This window comes from Gopherus flavomarginatus, chromosome 9 (genome assembly GCF_025201925.1).
Source record: "Gopherus flavomarginatus isolate rGopFla2 chromosome 9, rGopFla2.mat.asm, whole genome shotgun sequence".
Lineage (NCBI taxonomy): Eukaryota > Metazoa > Chordata > Testudines > Testudinidae > Gopherus > Gopherus flavomarginatus.
The window spans coordinates 58,870,082-58,890,599 of NC_066625.1; the positions used below are offsets into that span (position 1 = coordinate 58,870,082).

A 20,518-nucleotide genomic window follows, 5' to 3' on the forward strand; every position below is an offset into this window, starting at 1 on the left:
TTTAAACATCCAAAGGCACATTCACCACCATTCTGCACTTGCTCAGCCTATGGTTGAACCGCTCCTTATCGCTGTCTAGGCTGCCTGTGTACAGCTTCATGAGACATGGGAACAAAGGGTAGGCTGGGTCTCCCAGGATCATGACTGGCATTTTAACATCACCAATGGTTATTTTGCAGTCTGGAAAGAAAGTTTCTGCTTGCAGCTTTCTGAACAGAGTGGAGTTCCTAAAGATGCACACATCATGCACCTTTTCTTACCATCCCACGTTGATGTCGGTGAAATGGCCCCTGTGATGCACCGGTGCTTGCAACACCATTGAGAAGTACACCTTTTGATTTACATACTCTTTGGCAAGGTGGTGCCAAGATAGACGGAATGCATATCCCTATCGCCCCACCGCAGTTAGGGAACCCCATCGTGGCAAAACCATCCACTATGTCCTGCACATTTCCCAGAGTCGCTACCCTTCTTAGCAGAAATCTATTGATTGCCCTGGCAACTTGGATCACAACAGACCCCATGGTAGATTTACCCACTCCAAATTGATTCCCCATTGACTGGTAGCAGTCTGATGTTGCAAGTTTCCACAGAGCTATCACATTCCCTTCTCAACTGTCAGAGCAGCTCTCATTTTAGTATCACTGCACTTCAGGGCTGGGGAAAGCTCTTCGCACAGTTCCATGAAAGTGGCTTTGCACATTCAAAAGTTCTCCAGCCATTGCTTGTCATCCCATAGCTGCATAACTATGTGGTCCCACCAGTTAGTGCTTGTTTCCCGGGCCCAGAAGCAGCACTCCACCGTGTCAAGATGATACACAACTGTCACCAGCAGCTGCGAATTGCTCCACTCCATGGCTTCAAGCAGGGCTGCTTGAGTGCCATCATGTTGTTCTGCACGGCGGCTCCTGCTTTGGCTGAGCAAATACTGCAGGATAAGGCATGAAGTGTTTGTAATACTCACAACAGTGTACAGCTCAGTGGGGTCCATGCTTGCTGTGCTATGGAGTCTGCACAGGTAACTCAGGCTTAGGAAAAAAGGCTTGATTTGTTTGCTATTGATTTCAGGGAGGGAGGTAAGTGCGTCGTGGAATGCCATGTTCCCATAGCCACCTGCGCAAATGTTTTGGTCCCATGAGGCACTGCAAGCCCAACCCAACATTCCATTCGGCTCCATGCACCATGGCATAGCTACCCACAGTGCAGCGCTCCTTGAGTCGATGCAAGCCCTGCTAGTGAGGATGCACTCCGTTGACACAATGTGCATAGTGGGGCACATAGAATCGACTTGCTTAAAATGGAGGCTCAGTGTCAACTTAAATAAAATTGACCTAATTTTGTAGTGTAGACATACCCTGAGTACATTTTCAGGAGTCAGAAAAAGTTATGGTCCTTTGTGTGTCATCTCTACTATACAAACAACATAGTCCTGAAGGTATATTTCTAATATTTACACAGAGACATTATTGCCCTATGCTCTAAAACATATTTTAACAATTCAAAAAGCCTAACTATTAAATATTATAGCTTTTTAAAATAGGAAACATCTTAACTTTGGCTAAAACACCATCGGAAAATTGTGTTTTTTCATTATTGCATCGAAAAGTTCATTGTGGCACAATAAAATGTTATCTTTATTAATTCCATAGCAAAGTGGATGTGCAATTCACAACTGAAGTTAGCAGATAGCCTTTTAGTTTTAAATCTAGTCTATCCATGTTTGATATGTGTTCATTTGTTCTATTAACTCAGCCCAAACTTAGTGCACAAAGCAGCAGCTAACATGTAAACTGTTTAATTTTTGGGTACTCTTAAGGAGATTTCACTCACATATGCAGTTCAGACAGCTGCCTGAAAGAAGCCAAGTTACACAGGAGTACATATATATCTCAACTTTGCATTCAAGAAAGGTCAAGAAGGCACCAGTTGTTTAGTGAAAGCACATGTAGAGAAATGGATGGGTAAAATCCAGATGCTTAGAGGTTATCTGGGGTGCTGGTGGGCTAGAAGGAAGTCCTTGTCTCTGCACATCAGACACAGTTTCAGATTTCTAAGGGAGCCACCAGCAGTGAAGAAAGCCCAGGTACCCATAAGCATCATGAAAATATAAGATGGCACTAGGCTGCCTTCATACTGAGGATTCAGGAAAATCTGCAAAAGGAAAAGAAAAATCATAGTTCAGTTGAACAGCAACAATTAAATTAACATCCAAAGTTCTTGTCATCAGATGAGATTTTAGAAATCCAGGCTGCCTGCTCTGCCTGGATACTAACAAGCCAGGGGGATAATTTTTAAGACATCAAGAGTTTGCCAAGTATCTCGGCCAAAATTCTGCATTTGGCAGTGCTCTAACTGACGCTCTTCATTGCAAATGTTGCTGCATTTCAACAGTTAGCTGCTGTGCATCTTGTGACCCTAGATTATTTTGTACCGAAAATGCTTACAAAAGACCACTTAAGAAGGATGGGGTAGGCAAATAATGCAAAGGACAAATATATCCCCTAACTGGAAAGTTACTGGATATTTAGAATCAGACAAACAATTGCTTGAGTGAAAACACTTGTTTGGCTTTCACCCTACAAATAATTCATTAATTAGCACTTCTGTTTGATTATTAAAGCCATGATCAGCAGCCCTAACCAGAAATGTATTCACTTCTTCCCCTCCCCTCATATCAATCTAGCAGACTTTAAGAATATATCACAATAGGTGAACTCACCAGACCTGATACCAGCAAACGGCTCAGGATGACTAGTGCCAGTGCCCACCACTTCTTCTTTTCACAAGCATCAAAAAATGCAATGCCCCAAAATACATGCAGCAGAACAATGGCCAGAGTTATGAACGCTGAAAGATAGCACATCATTAGTCCTCATTACTGGTAAGACATTAAATGTATAAACATACATAGTTTTCATTCATCCACACAACTTCTGATTCAAACTTGCAGTATGAGTATCCATTAATACCTGTACAACAGTCTACACAAGAGAACACAAAACTCTATGTATTTTGCACACACACTAGCAAGAGCTGTAAATGTAATATAGCTAGGCAGCCAAAACCACATATATTTTTACCTAAATGATTGGTTCTGATGTGCTTATCCCAGGACTTATACAACATCGTAGCAAAACTATTCACACAACTGATTGGATCTACTGCTCCTCCTTCACTATGCATAAGAAACAGGGACTGTTTTCCTTGTCTTCCAGCAGAGGATTTCAAATCCATATTTTGGAAGAGGTAGGAAAGTGGGTAAAAGTCACGTTTATAACCTGAAAAAACATTTATATCCTGAAGCAAAGACAAAAAATAAATAAATGGGTTTTAAACTTCAAAATTAATTGAAAGAAAGAAAATCCTGCTTACTAGTATTGTACAGCAAAAAGGAGAAAGGAACTAAGGGCTAGGTCCACAAAAGAACTTAGGCACCTAACTGACAATGTAGGCACCTCAATCCAACATTTATGTGCCACCGAGATCCCCCAAATGTCTGCTCAGCTGCTGCCTAGCTCTGTAGGTGCCTAAAGTTGGTAGGCATCTAAATTTCCACCATGAAAGAACCCTGGGTGCCTAAGTTTCTGCCAGTGAGCACAACTGCCTCAGTCTAGGCACTTGGGCAACTATTGTGCACCTCAGCCCCACCAGATTCTCATAATAGGCTGTCCCCAATTTATCTTGCATGAGGGGACAGATATGGTAGGCATGCTCAGAGCACACCAAATCCCATGCAAAAAGGCGGGGGGAGCAGAAGAGGAGGTGCCCCTGTCTAATAGCTTTTATCTCAGTGGTTAGAGCACTCACCAAGGATGTGGGCAACCTAAGTTCAATTCCCCTCTCTGCCTGATGTGGAGAAGTGGTTTGAACTGGGGTGTCTCACCTCTTGGGAGAGTGTCCTAATCATTGGGGTCTGGGGTATTCTGGGGCAGAGTTCTCTCACTCTCTCCTGTTGAAGCTGTTCCATTGCATAAAAATAATTAAATAGTCAATGGAGGGGGGGCACTGGAACCTGGGTCTCCGTTTCCAGGTGAGTACCCTAACTGGTGAGCTCTACACTCACTTCCACATGCTCTGGTCCAATTACTATTTTTAAAAATCAAATGTATTTCTTACAATTATTGCTGTTTATTTCTGCATTTCATATAGCTTGGGCCATAATTATACAGGGGAAAATGCTGCAAGGTTTGTATGGCCAAACTGCAGAGGAATAATTTAAATGCAAATAACTATTTTGCTTTATAGTATTTCGGGTTTGGGTTTTCTTTTAAATAACCACATAGTATACATTTCTCTATATTTTTAGAAAATGTAAACTTCAGGCATAATCCACGTGGCAACACCCCTTTAAAAGGAAGCCATTTTTAAATATTCTCAAGATTAAGACTTTATAAAAAGTGCTATGTAACTGGCACCATTAAAGGAAAATCAAACAAGACATCGGGTACCAGTGTTAGTTCCCAACTCAGTCAAGTAAACAGACAAGGACAATTTTTGGATACCCTGTGATTTAATCAAAACACAAGTAAAACCAAATACAATAATACACAAACTACACAAAAATATCCCATGTTTTCCCCCCTAGGCACCACAAAAAAAAATCAGTAATATGATGGACAGCCGTATGCCACTTTAAGATGAAAATGTTCAAATGCCAGGAATAGCGCAGGCAGGTGCGGGATGTCTGGTACCTACTGCAAGACAACACACCACACTGAAATTTCACTTTGTTAACATGAATGTTTGTTAAATGCAGAGAACACTATTTTTTTCCTGATAAACAATAAGGTAGCGTAGAGGTGGCTTGAAAACATAAAGGACTCAAACATGTCAACTAGGCAGTTACATAATTGGATGAAGTGACAGTTCTGGTTTCCAAAGGATTAGAAACATCACATATGTTCCTTTAGGAGCACACAATGCTTACAGTTTCCTTTCAGGGAAGGTAACTCAAATGGGAATGAGCTAGTGAAGAAAAAAAAGAGTTAGCTGTGTTTTGAACTTGAACCAGAGAGGAATAAGGCCTCCCTTTACAGCCCAAATGAGGAGAACTGGGAAAGATCTTACTCCAGAGGAGTCCATTGATTTGGTCTAAGTTACTGCATGCACAAAAAGCAAACTGATATAGGTATCAAGATTTATTGTTAAATATTTTGAGAGAACCCACAATAGTTAGTGTTAGGTTTGTGGGTCATGTATATTTGTTAAATTTCAAAGTCCTCGAATATATTTTTTTACAGACTTTGCTCATATTTATGTATAAAAAGGTGAAAATAAATCTTTGTTTTAAATGTTACTTCTTGAATGTACTACTTAAAATGGAAAGGTACAAAAGAGTCCAGGTTGCCTAGTTTGAATCGCTTTTAGGACATGCAAAACAATGAATACAAGAGTTATAGGAAGGAGTAAACAAAAAAGGGCATTTCATCCATAGGTGTCTGTTGTTCAGTCCTTTTTCTTAAATCAATAGAACACAGAGAGAGAGGAGAGTAGTCCCCCCCGCCCAAAAAAAAAAAAAAGGCAGCACTAGTCTCTGCTGGTTGTAGGGCCATTGCTGAAAGATCACAGAAAAAGTACACAAAATATGACCTAATTTTATTGATTCGGAATACCCCGTATCAGTGGTAGAAGCCTGTAGAAGATCTTGGGAAGAACAGTAGAAATGTGAATCCATAAATGTATAAAGTCAGTCTAGATTCTGACATATTTAAGAACACCATATGTGTGTTATTGATTGCATAGAAAGCTGCATCATTTTTAAACATTTATATTCATGTTGAGGTAAGATGTGTCCAAAATTATGCACATAAAAAAACCTATCATATTTTGTTTTCTGTTTCTAGTCAGTCATCCAGATAGAGGAAGAAGATCTGGCCCCCACGACATCTGAGGTAGGCCGCCACCACAGATATGCACTTTGTGAATACCCTGGGAGCAGTGGATAGGCCAAACGGGAGGACTGTAAATTGGTAGTGCTCCTGTCCAACCATGAAATGGAGGAAGCGCCTGTGCTCCTTGAATATATGGATGTGGAAGTACACATCCTGCAGATCGAGGGTGGCGTACCAGTTCCAGGGATCCAGGGAGGGGATGATGGAGGCCAGAGAGACCATGAGAGACTTGACCTTTACCAAGTACTGGTTCAGGCCTTGCAGGTCCAGGATGGGCCTGAGCCCCCCCGCTGGCCTTCAGGATAAGGAAATAGTGGGAGTAATACCTCTTGCGTTTGAACTCCACTGGCACCACTTCCACCACTCCTAAGCCAACGAGCCACCCCACCTCCTGCTCGAGCAGGGCATTGTGAGACAAGTCCTCCAGGAGGGACGGGGCGAAGGGTGGTTGGGCGGGTTAGAGATAAATTGGAGGGTGTAGCCTCAGGAGATGGTGTTGAGGACCCATCAGTCCAAGGTCAGCCGCGACCACTCCAGGAGAAAAGCTCAAAACTGATTGGAGAAGGGAAGCTTTATTGCTGTAGGATCCCCGCCTGTTTACCCTTGGATGACCCAGGCTTGGGGGCAGACCGGGACTGCCTCTGCGGGCATTTCTTATAGTCTTGTGATTTTTATAACTGCACTCATATTTAGAATGAGTGGTCTGAGTGGGAGCCTATTGAGGCTTAAACTTAGGTCTAGCCGGAGCCAGAACATAGACGCCAAAGGTCTTAAGTGTAGTGCGGGAATCTTTCAGGCCATGCAGCTTCACGTCCGTCTGTTCCAAAAACAGGGCCTTACCATCAAATGGGAGGTCCTGCAAGGAGTTCTGCGTTTCACTGGACAGTCCAGACAGCAGGAGCCATGACGCCCTCCTCTTGCATGCCGCGGAGGCCATGGACCATGCAGCTGTATCTGTCGCATCCGAGGCTGCCTGCAGGGTTGCCAGGGCAGCCGCTGTACCCTCCTCCACCAGAGCTTTGAACTCCTTCCTGTCACGCTCCTGGAGGAAGTCCTCAAATTTGGGAAGAGTGCCCCACAGATTTAACTCATACCAACCCAGGAGAGCCTGATGGTTTGCCACCCTTAACTGGAAACTCGAGGATGAATAAACCTTTCTCCCAAATAAGTCCAGCCTCCTTAAGTCTTTATTTTTCGGAGTCAGAGCTGGTTGGCCCTGCCGCTCCCTGTGGTTGACTGAATTGATCACCAGGGAGTTGGGGACAGAGTGGGTGTACAGGTATTCATGTCCCTTAGTGGGCACAAAGTACTTCTGTTCAGCCCTCTTAGAGATGGGGGGCAAAGAAGTTGGGGTTTGCCACAAGGCGTTTGTGGGAGAGACACCCTGCCCAGTACTGAGGCCGATAGGACGTTGAAAAGGGAGTCAGAGGTTTCCTCCACCTACTCGGCCTGAAGGTTGAGGCTTGATGCCATCCTTTTCAATAGTTCCTGCTGGGCTTTAGAGTCTTCCTGTGGGACAGAGGAAGGAGGGGCCATAATCACATCATCAGGGGAGGGTGAGGAGGTGGGCGCAGTACTCTGCGAACTCCCCAGTACTGGGGGTCCCACCATTTGATCGCCCTCCGAGAACTGAACCAAAAGTGCATGTCCCATTGACTCCTTTCTAGGAGGCTGGGAAAGGGAGGCTGACGGCTGTTCTGAAACTCCGAAAACCAACCAACCCCCTCTGCATCGGGAGCCACAGGGCCCATTGGCACCACGGTGCAAGCCAAGGAGCCTGGTGCCACTGCACCTGCTGTGGCACTGTCATAGTATGATTCCCAACTCTGGACCTTAGCGTCCAGGATATGGGTACTAGCCTAAAGTCCACTAAGCTTAATTACCAGCTTAGATTCTGTAGCGCTGCCACCAATCAGGAATTCCAGGGCCTGATACCCTCTGGTCTCCCCAAACCCTTCCCTGGGGACCCCCAAGACCCAGATTCCTTGAGTCTCACAACAAAGGGGAATAAACCATTTCCCTTCCCCCTCCTTTCTTCCTCCCAGCTCTTTCCCACCTTGGGTACACTAGGAGACCACCTTGATTCAACTCCTTGAATCACCAACCCGAGAGGAATGTTACCTTCCCCCTCCCTTCTTCCCCGGAGAGAGATACAGAGATAAACGCAGAGAGCAGGTTTTTCTTCCCTCCTCCCTTTCCTTTCTCCCACCAATTCCCTAGTGAGTGCAGACTCCCTTCCCTGGTGTTTTACAAAAGATAACCAAAAAATCAATTAGATTCTAAAAAAGAGGAAAACTTTAATAAAAGAAGAAAAAACATAAAACTTGTCTCTGTAATCAAGATGGTAAATATACAGGGTTTTTATAGCTTATAGACAATAGAAAGAAGCTTTCTCCAGCAGAAACACAATTTAAGCTACTTCCAGCAAGTACACATCTGCAAATAAAGAAAAACAAGTTAAAAGATTATAACCGCCTTTTTACTTACTCAGTATTCTGAATAGATAAGAGAGTGTAGCAGGGAGATTGGCAGAAACCTGGTTGCACCTCTAGTCCCGTCCAGGACCCAGAGAGAACAACACCCAAACCCAAAACCCACAAACAAAGGCTTCCCTCCACCTAGATTTGAAAGTATCTTGTTTCCTGATTGGTCCTCTGGTCAGGTGTTTGGGTCCCTGTTTGTTAACCCTTTACAGGTAAAAGAGACATTAACCCTTAACTATCTGTTTATGACAGTCACCAGCACAGCAGGCTGTTCAGCCTGACTGGCCTGTCCCATCGATCAACAGCTACAAAGGAAGGCCAGGCTGGTGTACAACCTGTCCCTGTCCCTGGACTGGGGGAAGCGGCAGCAGCAGGAACGGTGCCAAAGAGGAGACCATGATCCTGATGTGGAGAAATGGTACCGCCGGTAGCAGCTGCTCCGCGATCGGCTCCGGAGGGAGGATTTGCAGCGGCAATGTGCCCGCAATTGATGCCCAGGACTGCGGAAGCGGTGCTGTGGCGGGGTTGTGGAACAAGACAATGAACAGGAACGGTGTCTACGTTCATGTCGCGATTGGCTACGGAAGCCCCTCGGAGATGAGGACCTTCGGTGCCATCTGTCTCGGTCTCGATGGGGCCTGCTCCTCAAGGCAGAGTGGTGCCTGGAACCCCTGTTAGTCAGAACCCAGCCAGACCACCTGGTGGGGGTCGACGGTGACAGGTGTGGACTACGCATGGGGTGGTCGCTAAGTGGCGAACGGCATCGGGAAGATTCCCTCGACCGCAAATGGTACCAAGCAGGGGGCAACTGCGGAGATCCCCGCGGTGGCTTGCCTCTGGACCGGGGACCCAGCGTTGGTGGTGCCCCTGGTACCAGCAGGGACATAATGTCCCGAGCCACTTGCAGGGCCTCTAGCATGGAGGGCATCCAGACATCCAGGGAAGCCTGCTCTGACTGGGCCGGGCTACTCCACTCAACCTGAGTTGGAGGCCTGGAGGCCTATGGGGACTGAGGACTGCCCAACATGGGTCCAGCCTCTTCCCCAGTCTTGCTCTGGTGCCGCTGCAGCAAAGTCCTCTTCTTAGCCTTCTTGGCATGCCCCACAGATGGGGAGCGGAGCCGATGGGTAGATGGCACCAAGGGGTCATCATGCACCGACACTGCAGCACCTGGTGCCGACTCGAAGCAGCGCACCGGAGTCAGGGTCAACGCTGACTCCATCAGGATAGCCCAGAGCCTAATGTCCCTTTCTTTCTTGGTCTGAGGCTTGAAAGACCTGCAAATCTCGCAGTGATCGCTGAGATGGGTTCCCTCCAGACAGCGTAAACAGTCTGCATGCAGATCACTCACTGGCATTGGCCGCCTTCAAGTGTTGCACGACTTGGGGCATGGAGCATGCCCTGACCCGGGCGCACTAAACTAAATTAATCTTCACCTATAGATACTACTACAATGAACGAACAAGAGGTCTAGAAGAAAGCTGCAGACAATCTGGAGCAGAACAGTTCCAAAGCACCTTCACTGGCGGCAAGAAGGAACTGAGAGTGTGGGGCAGCGCAAAGTGCCCCTTACACCGCGCTATAGAGGCGCCACTCCAGGGGTTGCTGGGACGCTCCTCTATGGGTACTGCTAGGGGAAAAACTTCCGCACTAGTGCACGTGGCGAGCACGCACACCTATTGGGGAATACACATGAGCAATCACTTGAAAAAGAAACAGAGGTACAAAAACGGGAAGTGGCTTGCCCAAGGTCACATTGAAGGTCACCGGTACAGCTGGGAATGACATCCACATCTCTTGACTCTCAGTCCAACGCCCTATCCATTAGACCACACCCACTCCCAAGGACGACTGATGATTTGTAACATCCACCTACAGAAGTCTTGTTTCTGGGCTCAAGGACTACCTGAGTTCTAACCCAGAACTGCCCCGCACCTACTGTGTGGCCTTGGTCAAGTAATTTATTCTCAATATCTTAATTTCTGATGTCTATCAAGTGGTCTTAATACTCACCTAACTCACTTCACCTTGGCCAGGCTGCAAAAATGAAAAAACTTATACCACAACTCTACATCTGTGATTATATAATGACATTATTCCTGACTCACATACTGTAAGAGTTTAGCTAAACAAACAGCTGAATACCATAGTAGTTTACTACTTGTCACTTGAAACACATCATCTTACTAATAACAATCATTCAGGTAAGCACTAAGGTAGATTCCATTTACAATATTGAGTTTTACAGCTGCTTAGAAAATGTGTCAAAACTGTTTGACAAAAAAACTCTCATATTTTGTTTTCTGACCACTTAAGCAGCCAGTTGGAAAATGTTCATATTAAAAATAGGGTTATTCAGAAAAAGCGTGTAGGGACTTTAGGTTTGGAACTTCCTCCAGGGCAGGGGTCGGCAACCTTTCAGAAGTGGGGTGCCAAGTTTTCATTTATTCACTTTAATTTAAGGTTTTACGTGCCAGTAATACATTTTGACATTTTTAGAAGGTCTCTTTCTATAAATCTATAATATATAACTAAACAATTGTTGTATGTATAGTAAATGAGTTTTTTTAAATGTTTAAGAAGCTTCATTTAAAATTAAATTAAAATGCAGAGCCCCCTGGACCACTGGCCAGGACCCGGGCAGTGTGGGTGCCACTGAAAGATCAGCTTGCGTGCCGACTTTGCCATGCGTGCGATAGGTTGCCTACCCCTGCTCTAGGGATTGTAATGTTGATATAAAGCAAACCATGATTTAGGGTTCATATATGAAATTTTGATACAGAAGTTGAATGCTCACCTTTTTCAGCTGTCACTTTGTGTTGCCTTTAATACATAGAGTTCTTTCTATGGTGTCTTAGGATAAGAGGAAAGCATGTATCTGAGTCACTGTTCTCTCCACTCCATTAGATTGGGGTTTTTATTAATCTAGTCAATTAATACACAACTATCCAAGTTTAGAAAGCAGGAGGCAGACAACTGAAATAAATGAGCTATCAGTCTACTCCAACTGAGCATGTTCACAAGATCTCAAGGGGGAAAAAAATCAAACAAATCCATATAAAAAAACCTTGCCTTTTTAATAAAAAAGATCTCATATTTCAAAAGTATAAGCTAAGGTCAAAAGCATCTGGTACGATTAAAACAAGTGCTCTCAAAGAAATCAAACATAACATTTCAATAATGCACTGTTCTTCTTTGAATAAAATATTTATATTTTGCAATCTGAGAAAAGTGGGACTTCTAAAATGGAAATGGAGAGTTTAATTCTTATCTTTTCTCTTAAAACAAAATTAGCAACATATTGAAATTACATGAAATCAGAACCATTTGAAGTCACAATGATGTGAGATGGCACCATCTAGGGACTAAATATTGCAACATTAAATTGGGACACTTAGTTAAGAACATTTCAGTTTCTTCATAAACACATCTTAACAGTTTGATTTAAAGTTTTAACCACAACAGGAAATTTAGGAACACCTGTTGTGCAACAAGAAAGCTGGACACTTTCTTGTTGTGTATTTATAGTTTACAGTTCCTTAAAGTGCTGTGGGATTACAATATACACCATATAAATGTATACTAATCACAATACAAAGTGTCTAATGCAGGGGTGGGCAAACTATGGCCTGCAGGCCGGATCTGGCTCCTCAGGGCCTTGGATCCAGCCAGTGGGATTGCCCCCCTTGGCGCCATGGGCGCCACTCTCAGAAGTGGCTGGCACCACTTCCCTGCAACCCCTGGGCGCAGGCACAGAGGGCTCCGTGCATTCCCTTGCCTCCAGGCACTGCCCCTGCAGCTCCCATTGGCCGAGAACAGAAAACCACAGCCAATGGGAGCTTCAGGGAAGGTACCTGGAGGCGCAGCAAGGGCAGCACATGCAGAGCCCCCCCTCCCCTCCCTCAGGGGCCACAGCGCTTCCTGGAGCAGGGCAGGGCTGGGGCCAGGGCAGGCATGCAGGGAGACTGCCCTGGCCCCGATGCGCGACGCTGCCACTCCGAAGCCACTTTAGGTAAGCGGCTCCAGGCCGGAGCCCGAATCCCTCCTGCACCCTGCCCCAAAACTCCCTGCCCAAAGCCGCCTGCCTGCACCTTGCACCCCTCCTGCACCCCAAACTCCTTCCCTGAGCCCCCTGCTGCATCCCTGTGCACCCCAACCCCCTGCCCTGAGCCCCCTCCCCCAGTCCACACCCCTTCCCTGTGCCCCTTGTACACCCGCACCCCTCCTCTGCCCCAATCCCTTGCCCTGAGCACCTTCCTGCACCCTGCACCCTCTCCCACACCCCAACCCCCTGCCCTGAGCCCCCTCATACATCCTGCACCCCTCCTCTGCCCCAATCTCTTGCCTTGAGCCCCTTCCTGTACCCCACACTCTCTCCCATACCCCAACTCCCTGCCCTGGCCCTCCATACAATTTTCCCACCCAGATGTGGCCCTTGGTCCAAAAAGTTTGCCCACCCCTGGTCTAATGGTTGTTTTGAAGAGAAAGTCAAGGGCAGCGACACTTTATTCTCTCTCTCTACACACAAACACACACTTACACTTGGTAAAGTGGCAACAATAGTTAATTAAAGAGGCATCAGGAGATTAATTGTAACACTGTAGCCAATGAAGTTAGCTACACAACTGTCTGTTTTTGTAAACAATGTGCATAGTTTTGGACACATCTTACCTCAACACAAATATAAATGTTTAAAAATGATGGAGCTTTCTATACAATCAATAACACACATATGGTGTTCTTAAATATGTCAGGATCTAGACTGACTTTATACATTTATGGATTCACATTTCTACTGTTCTTCCCAAGATCTTCTACAGGCTTCTACCACTGATACGGGTATTCAGAATCAATAAAATTGGGTCATATTTTGTGTACTTTTTCTGTGATCTTTCAGCAATGGCCTTACAACCAGCAGAGACTAGTGCTGCCTTTTTTTTTTTTTTTTTTGGGCGGGGGGAGGTTACTCTCCTCTCTGTGTTCTATTGGTTTAAGAAAAAGGACTGAATAACAGACACCTATCACAAAGTGACTGAACCACTTATTTCTCAACAAGATATCATGCCATGTGTAAGGGAATTTCAAATAAGCATTTTACCTTTTGTAAGTCTCTATGCAAAGGAAGGGAGAGGGAATAAGGGAATGTGTTGAAATGAAGACTTTATGTTTTTAACTTTTTCATTAAAATTTTTCTGCCTGGTTCTTTGCTTTCTGCATACACAAAAAGAACAATTTATTGTTCTGTGATGTTCAACAAGCAAAACCAAGTCCCTGGCAACTCAAATTAATGGTAATAATTAGGAAGTAAGGCAATTAACAAATAGGGACAACTTAAAATTTGTTAAATCTGATCAAACCTATTGTACCTCTCACCCTGTCATGTCCTACACTGCCAAAATTATTCACGAATGAGTGGACATTCCTTAAAATCATGGGCAAACCTTATGATAGTCCAACAGTTCTGCTTTGCTTCTCCACTATTCATGCCTCTGTGAATAACTGATGCTTTCGTAACAGGGACAGGAGTGATTTCCTTCCTGGCAACCCTTGTAGAATCTGCTTTATGGTGGAGAGATCAAAAGCCATTAAGGAAAACAATAGATGAGTGAGTTGGTATTTCTGCAAAGCAGAACAATATTTGGCCCTGACAGAGGCCAGGACCTAGCCAAACTCACTCAGGGCTGCAGTCAAACAATCTAATTTCTCCTACCAATTTGTAATGCACCCCTTTGAACTTGCACAAAGAATCTGTTTCTCTCTACCAGCCACTACACCAGCAGAGAGAGTTTATTTTTCTCTACCAGAGTCTAACAGCGAGCATATGTTTAAACAGTCTGGCCTGAAGTATGGTCCTTTAATTTTTATTTCATTTCAATTCCAGATGAAATGTCTGCCTTACAGGATGGCAAGTTTTAATGAATGTACACTGCTTGCATCCACTAGAAGAAAGAATCCCCAATCAATCTCTTTTGAAAACACTACCAGAGACCACGGATAACGTAAAGCATATACGCTCTTCAAAACATAACATTTTGGAAATCTATCTTACTCTTGTTCTATTCTTCTGCAATAATTCAAAGTTGATGTTTTCATATTACTAGGGGCATTATTTAGACAAGATCTGGGTGATCTGATTTACATATCAACCTTGAGATAAACACCCAAGGTGTCCAGCAAGCCTCATTCAGAAAAAATGTGTTTTCCTTAGCTTTGCATTACCTAAAGAGGTACTCTAGTTTTGCAATGATCAAGATCAGAATGACAAACAGATCTGACTTCAAAAAAATAGTAAAATAAGAAAGAACAGTGTCAAAGCCCTAATTTGTGTTATAGTCCTTTTAGACTTTCATATATGGGAGGAATACTCTTAGAGGAAAAGGAAAATACATAAATAAATACAAGTGATTTACATTCTTTATAATTTGATGTCATTGCAACCTCTATTTTATTACACTGAAACAATTTTTTTTAAAGTACACCAAAATTTAAATATTTGCAACAGATTTTAAGTTGCAGAAAAATAACACACCGAATGCTGGATGTTTACCAATGTGAGATTGACTTCCAATCAGTTGGTGGTCGGGACCCCGAATGTCTAGAGGCAAAACTAGTAAAATATTTCTTAGAAAGCTGAATTCTTAATTAATCTTATGCTTCATGAGCCAAAAATTAACGTAACTGTTTAGTGAAAGTTATGTTTATTCAAACGTATACTAAGATACACACAAATATCTCACAGTACAGTCAGAGCCCTCATAATGGGTTAAATAAAGTTTTCCATGGGCCACTTATACCAGGAAATGTTAAGAGCTTTTCAGAAAAAATGACTGAATAAATTCAGTCTTCACTTGCCCCTCAGCCCCCACAACAATCACCAGGTCACAATCCCATGCACAGATTTACCTACCAGAAGACAGGAAGTACTGAGGAGAATCTCCATAAATACCCACTGTGCCTGGTCCCAAGGAGTCAGTCAGGATATTCACAAGAGAAAATACTCCACACATGATCGCAAAACCCAGGCCAGACACTATGCAAAGAACACACACAAACACACAAGAGACTAATTACAAGTCTTTAGACAAATCCTCACATTACCTGCAGGTGGCAAGATTTTATAAGTGAAGTCATATTCAAAGACAAAAGAATTCTAAGGAATCTCTCCATTTCATTCCTACGTTATATTTTTATTGGAAACCAACTAATTCTTTGGTTGTGACAAAGGAGAAGAATAATACTTAGAACTCACAGAGGATTTTACATCTTTCAAGTGCTTTATGAACATCAACCAACACTCACAATTCTGCTGTGAAGTGAACAAATATTATTCCCATTGCCTCAAGATGGAAATGGGAGAGAGAGGTTAAGTGATTTTTCGAAGACCATAGAGCAAATCCATGTCAGAGCTAGAATCAGAACTCAGATATTATTGTCTCCTCTCAACTGATGGCAGTTTTATTAGAAGAGACAAGGACAAAACGGGCTTGGAGACTGAAGCACCATCTCACCCCAAAAGATAAGAGGTATGTTGGAAGATCAAGGTTGAGGTATGCTGGCTGGGTTACGTGGGCACTGATATTACCTCTATTATATAACATCTCTTCCATAGAGAGAGAACTTCATTTTTCAGAGCTGTTAACATGTTATCTTTCACGAGTGCTAAAGCCACATGATTGTTTTAAAAAGGGTAATATATTTATTTCTGAAAACTATAGAGACTGAACTTTATTGAAAGAAATATACAGAATTAACATAATGCTTCATGACAAAGTAGAATCATAGTTTTACTGCATCTCATATTTCAGCACAACCCTAGTCATCTTCACACAAATTAACTGAGTTCAAAAAGAGATCTTGAGAAACAGTGTGGTCTAGTAGATTAACCAGAGAACTGAAAACATGGAATTCCTGAATTCTAATCTTCATTCTCACAGTAATTGCCTCTAGGATCTTGGGCACCTTTGTTTTTTTTTTAATAGTCCCATTTATGAAGTAGGGATGAAAATAATTACCTAGCTCCTGGAGCGCTGGAAAGAATTAGTCAATGGTTGTAAAATGACTCTGAATTTAAGAAAATAATTCTTAGCAATTGTAGTGCTTTTCATTAACAGTTTCCTTTTGATGTTAATGGTAAAATTATTTTGATATCTTTTGCCTTACGTAATCTGAACATCTATAAAGTAAGTTTTTACATGCCTGTTGGAGTCTATAAGACTTTGTGAAACAAATAAAAATGGAATAGCAAATAAACACAGTCTGCATGCAAAAGTTAACATGTTCTGTGGCTATAACATTTTACAAATGACTTTTTTTTCTAACATGACTATTTTGGGTACAAGTTAAATAGTTTTGACTGCATTTCAACTTACCATAGGACAACTGTCTGACAGAGATGGGTATGGTTTCCTCCTGGCTTATAGTCATTAAGCCCTAATTAGCTTTTCTGAAATAAAGACAATATTTTTAAAAGTAATACCTTAATGTCCATACATTCTATTTTTCAACTTTGCTACTTCAAACTAGTCAGATCTTATTTTTAAATGTCTAAATGAAACAAGAAAGCCACTTAAATAATTATATGCAAAGAATGGGGGGAGGCTTTTCAAAGCAAAGGTCATCAGAATTTTTCAACATGGGCAAAACAACTTATTTTCTCGTAGTCCCATTCTCAGAAATGGCTGAAATATTTTGGCTGAAATTTCCTCTAAAAAATTCACCCTGTGGTAGACATCCAGCATGGAAAATTTCAGACCATATGGATGAAGATAGAAAAAGTTATACACAACTGAAAAAAGGATATTGTAACAAGTATTGTTGGGCAGCCTTCATAATAGATGGTGTTACCAGCCCGTCCTATAATATTTTAGTTCTGGATAAACAGACCCAGGAAAAACTTAAGCCAAACATTTCAACCTGTTCAGCGGAATTCCTAATGGGGGGTTTTAGCTCTAACAGTTTCTATATCTTGGTCCTGATCCTGCAAAGACTTACTCATATGCTTAAGTTGAATAACTTAAATGGGACTGCTCACAGTGCATAAAGCTAAACACACGCTTAATTCTTTGCAGGATCAGTGCCCATGTCTACACTCTTTTCGGAGACTCAAATGTTAAAACCTCAAATTAATGCCAAGTACCTGAAGAACCTTTATCCAAGCAAAAATCAGTTTACTAGTTTAATAAGAATTTGGAAAAATTTGTTAGAACTTGTTACAGGGTTTATACCAATTATTTTGATGCCAAGAACAAAAATAAAGATTTTCTTCTGGTTTATCTACCTCCATTCACTGGTTTTTGAAATAAAATTGCCAAAGCAGATACCTTGATTATTTTGCAAATATTTTTAGCCAACACCTAAATTGTGATGATACTTGTAAAAGAAGAATTTGATATCTGATTCTTTTGCAGAAATGGTAGCAGTGGAGAGTAACATTTGTGTCACATGAAATGATGCCACATATCATCATGCAATGCATTTCTTATTGAGGTCAGTGAGACAAGCTGTTGTTCTTGGTGTCAGCCATGTTCACTCAGCTGCTGTTTCTACAGCATTCATAGCCACAGGACGTAAATTATCGTGATCTAAAATGCCATCATATGACACTGTTACTCAGTTCCCCCAGTTTTCCAGCCTGTATTAATTTTCTATTCAGACTTAGATGGAATTTAAAGAAATAAAAACATTGTATTTTAAAACTTTTTCCTAGATGCTATATTTCTCAGATTTCATTTTGCTTAGGGATATAGGATCACAGATTTAATCTGAGTTTTTAATAACTAAATTACTGATATAGCAGTGACGAATCAGAAATTCTGGAAAACTCACAAGCAGGGGACGACAATAATTCACGAAAATGTCAAAATATAATGCTGAAACACTGGAGTTTGTTATAATTAACAATCAATTTTTTTTAATGGAGATCCTTGACAGATGAGACCCAAGTTATTTATTTTTTAGTTCTTTCTATACTCAAGGATAGTCTTATTATAGGAGAGAAAACAGTCATACATTAATGCGTCTATTAGGCCTGTTATTTTTATCTGAATACTTCATATAATACAACACTTTCAAACCTGATTTTCAAGTCACGTTTAGAAAGTTTTCTTTGTAACATAAGGACTTTTATTAAATCTCCAATTATGCAGAAACTGGTGAAGCCGTAAGAGGAGTGCTGGCATACTACAGGCTACCTATTCAGTATAAGCCTCGAAAGAGTAAGGGTATGTCTTCACTAGCAACGTTAAAGTGCTGCCACAACAGCACTTTAACATGGATGTGTAGTCACAGCACCAGCACCCCCACCAGGGGAGTAGCTACCAGGTGCACTATCTACACTGCCACTTTACAGCACTGAAACTTGCAGCGCTCAGGGGTGTGTTTTTTCACACCCCTGAGCGAGAAAGTTGCAGCGCTGTAAAGTGGCAGTGTAGGCAAGGCCTAAGAGACACCAGAAACATTTAACTTACTTCAACAGTTTGTAACAGGCAAATCGGAAGACTTCCTGGAACAGGACAGAGAACACCACTCCAAAGATGAGCAAATTTTTCTTTACTGATGCATTGTTGCGCCCACCAATCTGCACTGCAATGAATCATACAAGGGAAGAAAGCAGCAACAAGACCAGCCAGAAGAAACCTCTAGAGTTTTAAAAAAAAAAAAAGGAAGGAAGGGGAAGCAGGAGAGAGAGGAGACAACCCATCGTGCATACTACCATACTATTCAATTACCTAAATAAATAAATAAAGATTCCATAGTTTGTGTTTAAAAATCTCTAATAAGGGATTTCTCAACGCAGGAGATGCATTGACAAGGAAGATCTATATTGAAGTGGGTGACAAAGCAGACACATACTCTCCCACAAACCCCATTTACCATGCTAATACTGTAAATTATTTGACAAACTAATTTAAAAAAACAGCTTAGACTAACAGTTTTACCCCCAATATAGACAGAGCATACTGTGATTAAAATAGTTTCAGAAAACCGTTTGAGAGCCTTGACTACACAAGGAAACTGAACTGTTGCAGGAAGTGGACTGACCACTCTCAACCATGTTTCCTGAGACAACAGTGAAAAGGTTTTGACTGGGCTATGTTATTTTCAATATGAGTTATGGGGGCACTGTTGCTAAAAACTATTTTTGCTGACATCTATTTCCTACCATAGCCAAAGAACTTGGGAATGGCTGCTAAATGTGGTTTTAATCCTGTCCTTTGGGAGCAAATTCTTGTTAACACAGGGTTGTCATCATGGCTATGTGGTCTAGAGAAAGCACCCAGGAGTCTGCCCAATTTAGAATCACAACTGTCTGGAGACTCACTCCCCGCCCTTCCCCTATCCTTATTCTCTAGTAATAGCCCCTACTTCTGTTGTCTGGTTCATATATACATGACTAGGGGCTATCACTGGAGAATGTGATCCTTTAATAAGGGTTGGTCCTCTTGTGCTGCCCACATCTGGAATGGGGGCTGGGGTCTCCCACATGTGCCACTAAACCCAACACCCTGAGTTGGGGGGGGCTCATGCCCTATTACTAGGCTGGTGTTCCCCACACACTTAACTTCTCCCTAACTGGGATGTGTGTATCAGACCTTTGCAGAGGACGGGCGGGTCCTGCTGTTTTGCAGAGATGCAACCTCTCTCTGCCTTTAGGGGAACAGGAGGCTGATACACTCAGGTGGGATCTGAGGTGACAACCTCAAATACACCTGGGTCTGGGGGCTTCTCCTGCCAGGAGGTGGGAGGAGAGGTTCGTGCCATGGCGTGAGGTCGGGGGCTTCTACCATCGATGGCAGAGGGCGGGTAGCCTCCGGGCTGAGGACTGTCTGGGGTATCTCCCATCGGGGGAGGGGCTGACACCCAGAGTGAGGGGACTGGGGATTCCTCCCGCCGAGGGGGGGAACGGGCTGACGCCCGGGGGGGGGGCGCCTAGGGGCTCCTCCCCACCTGCCCCTGCACAGACGCTGCATGACGGCCGAGCAGTCTCAGGAGGCCCAGGTAGGTGTCGCTCCCCGGCCAGGCCCCACCTGGCTCACCCACCCAGCGATGAGGAAGACAAGGCGCAGCGGCGATGATGCAGACGCACAGGGCCAGTGCCGGCCTGAAGGCGATGAAGCTGCACCCAATGAACACGGCCGCGGTCAT

General features: G+C 43.2%; 1 protein-coding gene across 1 annotated transcript; it reads right to left on the reverse strand.

Annotated features, from left to right (window-relative positions):
* Window positions 1-1,616: 1,616 nt before the first annotated feature.
* On the reverse strand, window positions 1,617-20,518 carry APH1B (aph-1 homolog B, gamma-secretase subunit). The gene is given in 7 exon segments (XM_050967104.1): window positions 1,617-2,151; window positions 2,720-2,847; window positions 15,282-15,404; window positions 16,744-16,817; window positions 18,841-19,011; window positions 20,414-20,452; window positions 20,454-20,518. Coding segments are annotated over 7 exon segments (768 nt in total). The 3' UTR covers window positions 1,617-1,983.